The sequence below is a fragment of the Nanorana parkeri genome, unplaced genomic scaffold (genome assembly GCF_000935625.1).
Source record: "Nanorana parkeri isolate BGI_ZX_2015 unplaced genomic scaffold, ASM93562v1 scaffold1311, whole genome shotgun sequence".
Lineage (NCBI taxonomy): Eukaryota > Metazoa > Chordata > Amphibia > Anura > Dicroglossidae > Nanorana > Nanorana parkeri.
Window position 1 is genome coordinate 463,498 of NW_017307579.1, and position 12,741 is coordinate 476,238.

The 12,741-nt window shown below is 40.9% G+C and overlaps 1 protein-coding gene across 1 annotated transcript in view; it reads right to left on the reverse strand.

Annotated features, from left to right (window-relative positions):
* PPIP5K2 (diphosphoinositol pentakisphosphate kinase 2) overlaps nt 1-12,741 on the reverse strand; it is a 51,281-nt gene that overhangs the window by 33,047 nt on the left and 5,493 nt on the right. The window contains exons 6-10 of the mRNA XM_018569240.1: nt 11,540-11,641; nt 8,795-8,881; nt 6,881-6,956; nt 6,658-6,767; nt 3,382-3,467 (exon numbers count right to left, since the gene is read on the reverse strand). Coding sequence (XP_018424742.1) covers nt 3,382-3,467; nt 6,658-6,767; nt 6,881-6,956; nt 8,795-8,881; nt 11,540-11,641 — 461 coding nt within the window. The remainder of the gene's footprint in view (nt 1-3,381; nt 3,468-6,657; nt 6,768-6,880; nt 6,957-8,794; nt 8,882-11,539; nt 11,642-12,741) is intronic.

Sequence of the window (12,741 nt, forward strand, 5' to 3'; positions counted from 1 at the left end):
TATATATATATATATATATTTTTTTCCCCATTATAAAGCTTGTTCCCAATGTGGTACAAATGGACAGAACTCATGAACAAATCCCCCTGCTGAATTTTTAATTTTTATATTGTTCTGATGTCACTGAAAAGCCATTAATATAGTGGGCCACTAACAATTGCCGTTCCGATTACTGGCAGGCACAATTAGTGGAACACCTAAGCTGGAAACTCTCATTACTAAAGTTATTGAGAAATATAGGAACTCAGCAGGTGCTCGTTAACTTATTGACACCTTTTTGGAAAGTTGAGTTTCCATAAACATAATCCATTTTTTTTTAAAAGCACTGTCTTTTTATTCCAAAGTCCTGCCTACATTAGGACATTACTCATCCGGTTTACAGAAACTGGAAACCTGCACTGAGAAAAATATGGTAGCTTCCAGTGCAGACCTCCTCCTGAAACGGATAGTTTCCTGGCTTTCTCCGACTATTACTGGACATTGGACAAGTCACAATATCAGCTTCAATGTAATGGCATAGTTCGCATAAGTGCCGACTACACACAGCAAATACTGGCTAACTGATGAGACCCTAAGCTGTAAAGTCACCATAGTCATGTATAAAATGGCAACTGTGAACCTTACATTAAAATATTGATGTTGCTACAATGCATCACCCAAAGCATCTGAACAACGGTGCATGGTAAAGTTTCAAGATACATATTCTGCTCCTTTAACAGGCTGAGCTGATGCAAAACTGTCACTACTTAATGCAGATTAGGTACATAAATGGCCATTTTCTTGTCATGTGATGATAGAAATTGAAAGGGGATGTGCACCAAAGTTTCTCCCCAGGTGACAGTCGCCTTGTCTGCTTCTGGTACTCAGACCTGGCTGAAAAAAAGGAGCCATATCGATTTCTTCTATGCCCTTTTGGAAAAACTGCCAACTGCAAAAAAAGGCAGCCTTTATGTACTCTAATTTGACTGTGCATAAATAATTCTGATTTGTTGCATTTTCACAGGATGATAAATATATACGTAGTAGGGATGTCCCGATACCGATACAAGCATCTATATCGGGACAGATACAGGGCATTTTGTACTCTCAAAAGTACCCTTGTACTTGTCAAAATGCTCCGATACATAGCGCCGAAGCTTGCGCTATGTTTTTTTTTTTTTTACTTGCCTTGCCGAGCATCGCTTCACTGCTGCTCCGGTGGGCGGCGCTCCAGGTGGGGTCCTAATTTAGGTGGCCCGGCGACTGCCCAGAGGACCCCACTCGGAGCGCCGATGCTCCTCTTCAGCTCAGCGCCGCCGACGTCCTCACGTGTGAGAAAAATCGTTCGGCACCACAATCTAGGCAACAGTAAGTAAGGGCCTAGGCTTAAGTGGGAAGTTTAGTGTTTTGTGTGAACAACAAGAATCTATTGCTGCAGTGTATTCTATGTGTACTGTACATGTACTACATATAGAAAACACTGCAGCAATAGATTTACAATTCTGACCTGCTAACATGAATAGGTTAAATGATCCATAGTACATAATATGTACATAACATGTACATAACATGTAGTTGTACTACGGATCATTTAACCTATTCATATTATCAGGTCAGAATTGTAAATCTATTGCTGCAGTGTTTTCTATATGTAGTACATGTACAGTGCATATTCCCAATACAATACAATTCTGCAATAGATTTACAATTCTGACCTGCTAACATGAATAGGTTAAATGATCCATAGTACAACTACATGTTACCTACATATTATGTACTATGGATCATTGAACCTATTCATGTTAGCAGGGGATAATTGTAACTCTGTTACTGCAGTGTACTGGACGTGTGTGCTGTATATGTACTACGGATCATGATTTAACCTTATTCATGTTAGCAAGGCAGAATTGTGAGCGCCTCCCACAAGCTGAGCACCGAGACGCGATGCAGCGATCCTGCCCAGCGCCGACTACAGAGGCACCGCGTGAGGCAACAGGGATCGGAGTGAAACTGTGAGTGAGGGAAGCTGGGACAGGGCTGGCTGTAAATCTATTGCTATAGTGTACTGTAAGTGTGTACTGTATATGTAGTACATATATACAGCACACACCCACTACACTGCAGCAATAGCTTTACAATTCTCCCCTGCTAACATGAATAGGTTAACTCATGATCCATAGTACATAATATGTAGTTGTACTATGGATCATTTAAAGTCACCTGTCCCTTTAAGAAAAAGTATCGGTAATTGGTATCAGCAAGTAAAATGAGGGGAAGTACTTGTACTTGGTCTTGAAAAAGTGGTATTGGGACATCCCTAATACGTAGGTAAAACATTCACATAAGACAGAACATTGAATAGGAAGGTAAAAATGCAGGAGATACCTTGTGTGTGGCTAAATGCATATACTGTGGATATAAGGTGCAAGCTTTTGAGAACACTTAAGTTTCCTTTTTTAAGTGTGAAAACTAAGCTTGAATAAGGAAACTGTTTTCAGAAGCTAACAAGTGAAATAAATGGCAAACGCACTCATCAATTCATAACTAGCTTTAAAGCAAGGTACACATGGAAGGGCTTTACACAGCACAAGAGCAAAAAGTTCCCAGCACCCTCACCAGCCAGCCTGCAAAAAAATATTAATTAAAATAATAACAACACACCATCAGGGTTAAAAACAGGTTTTAGTTACACAACTTTTGCAAAACATGTGGAAGCCACGCTGCCTCGTCAAGACTCTTCTGTGTACTGTGGTCCTAACTCTAATGTATGAGAACCTCCATAGCAAAGGATGAATTGGGTGCAGGTTTGCCAGGAGGTAGCCCTACTTAAAAGGCACAAGGACACAACAGAGCATCACAATGACAGCCAAAGCCCCCAGTGCGTTCCCCACACCAAATCCAATAAGTAAAACAAATGGAAAACGCACTCATCAAATTTAAAACTAGCTAAACTGATGAGTGCGTTTGCCATTTGATTTACTTGTTGTTTTTGGTGTGGGGAACATACAGAGGAGCCTTGATGAGGCAGTGTGACTTCCACATATTTTGCAAAAGTTGTGCAACTAAAACCTCTGTTTTTAACCCGAATAATTAGATAGCGTATTTATTTTTATTTTTTTTTGCAGGCAGGCCAGGTAAGGTTGCTGGGAAATTTTTGCTTTTGTTTTCAGAGGCTTTCACCTCCAAATGAATTCAGTTAGCCACATAAAAGGTATCTTCTAAATGTTTTACTTTCCTACTACTACCCATGGCAAATCACAATTCAACACCCTTGTACAGTGAATAATATACCTAACCCAGCTGGAATTAATGTAGATTTTGAGGCCTGATTATCTATTAACCCAAACTCTTTTTAAGTATTTAAGAAATCCATATTGAGTAGTTTATTGGACCAAACTGTACCTTCTTCTTCACTAGATGTCTTAGGACAACCATGGGGGAGATAGGTCAACTGAACTTTGCGATTGATTCCTGAAAAGTGTCCATACCTTGAAAAATATATAAATAATGATTTGGTGAACACAGGCAAACAAGCTGCAATTACATGTATTTGCAGTAGCAGACACATAAGACCACCGATATATTCACAATCAATCCAAGTCTGCATGTATGCTTTGACTTTGAAGTTTGGTTTGGTGTTTGGTGTGTTTGGTGCTTGACAATAACAAATCCACCTTACTGCAAAGAGATTAAAGTGTAAGTAAAACCAAATTTATGTATTTTTTTAGTGTTTTCTTTTTGAGAAGAGCCGGGCAGTTACTGTCGGCCGTGCACTTGTTAGAGATGTTTCTCCTCCCCCTGTCTCTGATATCGGGCGTTGGGGGATGTGATGGGAACAGAGACCTCTGTCATTCTTGTCTATATCCAATTTCCCGGTGACAGATGTTCCCCTTAATTTTGTTCTGGTGCTACAGGGACAAGATGTGAGGGAAACACCTCCATAACAAGTGAAGTCACTTAGAGAAAGTAGACAGAAGTCTCACAATACTCCTCCCTACACAATACTCCCTATCAATCTTTAAAAAAAAAGAAGTTTTGGGTGCCTTTAAGCCCCTGTGAATAAAGCAATGTATTGTGTTATGCATACTAATGATAAAGATGAAAGGACATCGACAATAACTTTTCTTTTGAAAAATTTTATTTTGATGGAAAACATCAAAGGAAATCTGTGACAGGTTCATGTACAGAAATGTATGGAGCTTCAACAGACAGAGTAATTGGACTTGTTTATAGTGGAAATGACACTAAAGAGGTGTCCTAGTTAGAAGAAATAAACCCTTTCAAATATGCCACAAATTTAAAGCCAGGAATGGCCAGGTTACAAGCAGACATCCTCGGTAACTAGAAGAGTTGATGTCCCTTTATAAGATTTAATAGCAACCATATTTTTTTAAATGTTTGCAATCTAGGTGGGTTCTAGAACATTAACGAATGTCCCTCTGCGTTCTCACTTCTAATACACTGTATTAGATGTGATGACTTTCGGGTCATTAAAATGCCGGAGCAGAGGGGGAGAGAGGCTTTGAGGACTGCTCTAGCAGCCAGGCAGGATCCGTTGGGTATTCCTCTTTTTATTTTAGACCCTGAGCACTTAACCCTTGCAGAGCGGGGGTTATTTAGTTTAATAAAGGACAGTGTATGAAAGTTCCATGCTTTTTTTTTCTTTTTACACCCATTGTTGACTATCACTGCTACTGATCTCTTATACTGTCTTTACAGCCACATCCTGTCTACATTCATACACTCCAGCAACGGCTACACATTATTTCTCAGGGCAGGTTTCCCAATAGTGAGTACAATGCACCATTCCTGTGCAATGTGTGCTTGTTGTGGCCATTGAGAGAACATGCGATAGGGTGACAAAGTTGGAGAGCAATTAGGAGACAAATTAGGGATAAAGCACTGTCACCCTGTAACTGTAAGTGCCTATTCAAGGTCCTCCATGGCAGGATCACCAAGTATTAAATCATGAAAGCTATCAATTTAAAAATACTGAAGATGACTTTTGAAATAGCGTTAACATGTTCAAGCTTATTTAAGATTTGGGTTTATCATTATTTTTCAATTCTGTCATTAAAGGCAAAGGGGCATATTTAAAAAGTAGTGAAATTGACAATGACCAAACATTTGCTGCAGGTGAATGTTCCGGATGCATGTGATTAAAATCACAGTAATTTATTCCCCATCAGTAAATGTTTGGTAAAAAGACACATTCATTGCTTTATGGCTCATGCACACCGCTGTTTATTGCCCAGAACAGCATATGGCCAGGTTTTTAAAGGAGAACTATGAGGTGAGTGCTTTTCACTCACCTCATAGTTCTAGCCGACTTATGACAATGAGACTGTCACAGGTCGGCTCAGTAGATCAGGAGGTGAGCGAACACATACCGGGTTCGCTCACCTCTCGATCCTGTCACGGCTCTCTGCCGTGACAGGGGGAGGGGCTGGATTCCCCTCTCCCCGCTCCGATCTGCCAGCGCTGACTGGCGGAACGGACGGGGAGGGGGCGGGTACAGCTGGCTTTGCCTCTAGATAGGCAGAGCCAGCTGTAACTCACGCAGCTGGGCAGATCCCGTTGTCTAAGTCGGGATCCGCTCCGGCGTCTCAGTATACTGCGAGCTGTAGCTCGCGGTATACTGAGCTTAGGGTAACGGGAGGACGCTAGTTTGTGTCCTCCCGTTACCCTAAGGAGAACTATGGGAAAAAACACTGACCCCATAGTTCTCCTTTAAGTTCATCTGTGACTACTCAGCCTGTGCAAATGAACAACAGGCTGAGAGGCTTGGCAGCTATTCTCATGTATTTGCACAAGGAGCAAACATCTATTGTTAGGGGCAGATGAGCAGCCCTAGATTCGAACAGTCTGCATACAGAGCTGCTCATCTGCCCCTAGCCTCATATAGTTGAACAGTTGCAGACAGCTTCAGCCTGTCATTGATTTGTACAGCTACCTGTCCGCAACAAAAAAATAAACACCTGGCCATACCTGCCCCACATATACGCTATCCTGGGTGCTTTAACGGCCAAGAATGGCCATGTAAAAGAGTCCTTCTAAATATCCCACAAAATGTTTTCCTACTCAAGAGCACAGGCTTAAGGTGCCCATACACTGTTCGAATTTCGGCCGTTTTTTGAGGAACCGGCCGAAATTCACACAGCGTGTGCTGCTGTCGGCACCCTTACGATCGGCATCCCTCAATCAGCTGATCGAAGGAGCCGGTCGGAAAATCTTCGATTGTTCAGAGCCGGCCGGAAAATCTTCGATCGTTCAGAGCCGGCAGCCAATGAGCTGCCGGCTCTGGTCGTGTATTCTGAGAGGGGCCGGCGGCACCTGTCAGAATGCAATGTAGACAGCGGGATTCTTTGAACAACACACTATTAGTGTTGGAGGAATCGGGCTTAGTTTTCTTGTTCAGCACACTAGTTAAAACGAAAAAATAGATCAGTGTCAGGCCAGCTTTATTCATTAGTAACAATTGAAAAATCTATGCACAATATATCAGCGTGTCTATGAAGAAGGCTGGAAGATGTTTATGATTATGGACCAGTTTGGGAAAAGGGCAGGTAATTATAGTATGGCCCTCCATAGTCACCATGGAAACAAAGATCATATTAATATTATAGACTTATAGGAAATGTGTACTTCCAGCATTTGCACTGAATCATTCCGACTTACATCTCTAACACTGTTTTAAGCTGCTCCAGCTTTGCTTTGCTTTCCTCAATTTCAGAATCATTGTTCTGTCCAAGCTCAACAAGAAGATGTCTTGCAATGTCCAGGACTTCCTGGTAGCATAAAAAAAAAAAAAACATTTTTAACAAAATGAAAACCTTCAAAACACTGGGCTAATATATCTTTAGATTTGGCATGAGGCGCATTCATACACAACATGACTTACCTGCAATTGCTTTGGTTTTTTCAGTTTTAATTTCCCAGTCTTGTAGCCATGACATTTTTCAAATAGATCAAAAAACCTTGGAGAATGAATTAAAAGTAAAGATCTTTCTTTCCCATTAGGTCAAAACATTATCTTTTTTTACATCCGTTGGGATAAAATGCTATATTAGTTTTAATGTAAAGAACTTTATTTGCCTTCAACAAAAAGTGAAAAGCCATCCAAAATGAATTATTTGTATGATTTCTGACCTTGCTCTTCTTTTTACTGGACTCTGCAGATTAGAGTAACAAGTCTTCTAAGGTTAGCAATTTACCCCAGCGTTTCTAGAACTTTTTTTCTGTCACTGCACCCTTTAAAGTATGCAAAATCTCTAAGCACCCCAGTCTAAAATGTAAAAAAACAAATAAAAAAATGATGTGTGGTTACCCCCAAAATCTATGCCAAACCCAGATAGGGATCTGGTGTGGATTTTAGAAAGGAACCCCATGCAAAAAAAACAAAAAAAATTAAAAACAAAAAAACCCAAGCAATAAAAATATAGTATAACCCCTTCCCACCAGAGTCCCCCCCCCCCTCCTTTACATCAGGAGTTTCTGGGGGCTCATCTGCACCATGGAAATGCATGATACTGTGCAAACATTTGAAGGCACCCCTGACAATGCCAAAAGGCACCATGGTTGAGAAAGCCTGATTTACCCTATCAGTTGTGTTCACTTGCAGTACACTGATATCTTTTTTTCCCAAAACATAAGTCAACAATTAAAAGGCCATACAAGGTTTTCTGCGCATAAACAAAAAGGGAAGATGGGTGTGGTAATATTTACACACATATTAAAATAAAAACTGTATAAATAGAAATTTGTAGGCTATTGCTGACCTTTCCCTTCTGAAAATGCTACATGCCTGGTAATTTATTGCTTCAATACCCTAAGACCCCAATTCACACCATGGCGAAAGTGTTTCAGCACACTTCACGCACTTTTTTTAGCATGTTTCACAGGCGTTTTCTGTTCATATGTAATAGTGTTTAATGACTAATTTTCAGTTCCATGAAAAGCAGTCTCAGCTGCAAAAACGCTCTTAAACAAAAACGCACAAAAAAAACGCAGATCGGCGCGTTTCAATTGAAGTCTATGGAGCAAAATTATCTTATGAGTGCCACAAAAGAAACTCGGGGATTATTTCAAACAACAGGAGTATTTTGATGTGCGAATCAGCGTGTTTGCGTAAACGGCCCCCATAGAAATAAATGGGATTTTAATTTGCATACGTTTCAGCGTGGAAAACGATAATACAAAATCACCTGCACTTTATACATCATACAGACCTTGTTGAAAGGTTGGTGCTTGAAGTGACAACACGGATGGCGCCATATTCAGATACAGTCCATAATAGAAGCCACCAGCACTCGATGATATGTGCAAGAAGTAAAGCACTTTTTAATGAATTGTCACATGCGTCATTCAGCCAACGTTTCGGGGGCCACGCAGGGTCCCTTCTTCTAGGCGACATAGTGAAAGGAACCCTGCGTGGCCCCAAAACGTTGGCTGTATAATGCATGTGACAATTTATAGGAGAACTATGAGGCGAGTGAAAATCACTCGACTGTCACTCACGGCTCCCTGCAGGGACTCCCCCCCCCCCCAAGTGCTGGTGACTATTATGGTCAGCGCGGAAAACAACCCACGACGAAAGCCCTGGTGTGAGCGGGGCCTTCGAGTTTATAACTGAGAGCATCTAATTTCTTGAAGCACATATTTCATTCTAGCAACACTCCATCACTATGAAATGTTACAACGCTTAAATCTTGGAAACCCAACATGCACATGAGGATTTTATAAACTTTTATGCACTCTCCAAGTGTTGCTAGAGCAATGATCTAACAAACCTTTGCAAGTACACCATTGTTCTTACCTTTGATGCCTTACTTCCATTTTCATTTTTTGCTTTGGTGTCCGATCACCATGTCTGATCACTGCAATAACACAACGAAGCTCCATCCTTAAAAAACAAAACAAACAAAAAACAAGGGTACTAATTAGATAAGGAAATGGTTACATGTAAGGGGCCAAGGGGGCATGTTACAACTTGCCAGCATCAGGATCGCTAACAAACCATTTACCTGTTTTAATGGAATTGCTCCCCGCTACCCGGACCATTTAGATGTCGCCCCCTTGCTAGTGAGGGAGATTCGGCAGCATTTCATGCCAGTGAAGGAACCATTCCACAGAAGTATGTGGAAGCCTCTCCCGGTTGATTCTGCTCTTGGCGATGTGTTGCAAGCAGCAGAATCGCTTGTGTGACATCAGCCCAACAACCTTCTAAAGTGTAATACAAGGACTGCATTTGCTTGTAGCGTATATATGCTGGAAAATGTCTTACTATGTAAACAAGAGAATATTAAAATGAGGACCTAAACTTTTTTCTACAGAACTACAAGAAGGCTCATGAGGCAAACAGTGGAGGGTTGCCTATGTTAACATTTGTAGTAACAATTTATGCTAAGCATTTAAAGCTAAGGGAACATAAAACCTTGTTCACTTACATATTCCAATATGCAGAAAAAATGCAGTTGTTCAAGGAATACAAAAAAAAAAGAATCAACAAATTTCACCCGATACCTAAGTCACTGTAGTAATTATTTCACTTGACAAACAGCCACTGATGTAAAGAAAAGAAAATAACTAGTTGCCTGGCCGCCATGTAGATCCTCCGGTTACAATACTTCTCTGTATACTTTTTTCTAATATCGCTGGCTGTAAACTTCTTCTGGTCAGAGAATCAAAGTATGATAGCCAGAGACAGCCAGGCCACCCCGACCCACATACTTCCCTTAAAAACAGGTTTCCGTTAAGAGAAAACAAAAAGGCTCCAAAACATGTTAGAACATATCTTGGGTAAGGCTAGCCATACGCGTTTAGAATTCTCTCATTCAGTCCCCCGCGAAGAGAAATCAAATGAATGCCCATCCATGCTAAAAAGCATGGATGGAGACATCTCCCCTGCTGCCCATTATATTCAGATAGCTGCAACACCTGTCACTGAATGCGTGAGCAGTGACTGCATCTAACTGGATGAAGTTACGGTCTGGCATGACAATTCTCCACACAGCTCCTTTGATTTTTTTTTCAATCAGACTCCTTTTTCTTTTTTCTGGAGCCAAGTTGTTCCAACAGGGCCACCCATGGCTTAAATTTCATTTAATTTGAGCCATGTATGGACACATTTGGATTAGGTTGTCTTTTATGTTTAGACCTCAGAGCTTTCCGTCATGTTTTCCTATACAAGGCTTACAGGAAAAAATATTTGTTCTCTTTATTTAAAAATAAAATAAGCCATCTCTCCTTATGTGTATTGTGTCTAAGTTTTTCTGAACCAAGCTTGAAAATTAATACATTTCATTTCACACAATCTGAAAGGTTCCTTTATAACCAGCCGGTCACCAAACAGAGCAAAGACCCAGCGAGGCAGTTGTACAGAGATCTGTCATTATAATACAGTTCTAAAATACTTTTCTGCTGTTTTTCATATAATTATATACATTTGAACTCCTCGTGGATGCATTATGCATGCATTCAGAGGAGGAGAAATGCAGAATTTTAAAGATAGATCATTTTCTGAGAAAATAAAAGGAATGGACAATTTAGAAGGAGGAAGCTTAAAGCAGAACTATGGGGTAAGAGCTTTTCCCCATAGTTCTCTTAAGGGTCACGGGAGGACATATACTAACCTCCTCCCGTGACCCAAAGATCGCTATTGAATGACATTAGTGGTCATTAAAATGGACTATTGCTGAACAATACAGCTTGGTGTGCTGGTGACATCCTTTTTCTACTCCAAAGCTCAGTATATCACCAGCTACAGCTCGTGGTATACTGAGACCGCCGCAGCTGGGATGGATCCTGACATTACTGTCGAGATCCACCCAGCTGTGTGAGTGACAGCTGGCTCTGCCTATCTAGAGGCAGAGCCAGCTGTACCCTCCCCCGGCTGTTCTTTCAGTCAGCGCTGGAGGATCGGAGTGGGGAGGGAGGGGGAATCCCTGCAGGGAGCCGTGACTGACCGTCATGGCTCTCTGCAGGGAGATTATCGAGAAGTGAGCGAGCGACGGTATGTGTTCGCTCACTTCTTGATCTAATGAGCCGATGTGTGACAGTTTCATTGTCACGCGTCGGCTCAAACTATGAGGGTGAGTGATTTTCACTCACCTCACAGTTCTCCTTTAATGACACCAATCTCTCAAGATGCATCTGGAGGCACCTTGGCCAGGAAAGGGCTGGGGATCCAGTTGTCTTGTATTTATCTTCACAATATAACATTTTTTTGCACAATCTATGACATTTTTGCCTATTTGTGGGAGCACTCATGACTTTAACTTGTAATTCAGCTACACAAGCAGAACAGAAAAAAAAAGTCTGCAAAATCCATTAACTTTTCTTCCAGTTTATCTTGATATAAAGAAAACTGCAGCTACTCACTGACAGTATGGCAACTACACACTGTACTAATGAGTAAAATTGGGTAAAAGTGAAGGAAGTGTTAGCCCTGCTATGTAGTAGATCTGGTAAATATTTTGGAACATGTTATCATATATGGAAAAGCAGCCCACCCCTTGTCCTTGCTAGTATATGTTCTAAAGAAAAAAACGATTGTGCTTACATTGTTCCGGATGTTGTGGGAACTATGGGTATATCTTCTGCTTCCAGCGGTATTGACCAGGGAATGTGGAACTGAGGAGCTAGCTCACGCATAATGATATTTCTGAAAGGTTACAAACACAAACCTCATAAGCTTAAAAATGATCAAATGTTCATTTGAATTTGAACACACAAAGTTCCCGACAGCAATTTGTTGGCTCCTGAAGATTTTTTGCAAGTTTTACAAAGCAATGTTACTAAAGCATAACACATGAAAATATTTATTTCTGTACAAGAGGGGTCTCAAACTCAATTTACTCGGGGGCCAATGGACACATTTTTTTAGTCCCGTGGGGGACGCTTGCCAAAATTCATGCTTCAAAATAAAATGTAACTATATGCCAGTGTTAATGTCAGCACATGTTACAAGCGGCAACTGTCACCCATTCAAGTTAATGATCAGGTGACGGCCGTTGCATGCAAGTGCCTGCACACCGCATGTAATGGTATGTGATATGATTACATGCAGTTAGGATTGTTTTTGTAACTGCACATAAATCATATCCCGTACCATTACATTCGGTGTGCAGGCATTTACATGCAGTGGCTATCACCTGATCATCAACTTGAATGGGTGACAGTCGCTGCATGTAAATACCGTATTAGGGATTCCTGCTGCAGGAAAATGCAAGTTCCTAACACAGGAATCCTTAATTGCACCTGAAAGATAAAATAATACACCCCACCCTGCACACAAGTAATACACCCCCCCTGTTCCAAGCCCCCACCCCGCACACACATATACTCCCCCCGCCCCCGCAAGCCCCCTCACTGCATACATCTTTGCAGGGAGGAGGCACGATCCCTGGTGATCTAGTGGTTGATTAGAAGGTCTTGTTATAATTATGTTATAACATATTATGTTATAATATGTTATAACATATGGTCTAATGTTATAATATTAATGTTTATGGTATATAAATGTATACCACATTTGATTAACAGCACCTGGCTGCTACTTAGCCTCTATGGAAGCAGTAAGGGTGCACTTAGAGAAGCCATGTGTGAAAAACTATGTTGGATTTATGTTTGTAAAATAATGACACAGTGTAATATTTCATGTGTTGTTGCTCATCTGAGGTTGTACTTGGCCGGATTTTAAGATCTGCTGAGGACCAGATGATTTTTATTATGTCCCGATACTTAAAACAATAGAATTCAAAG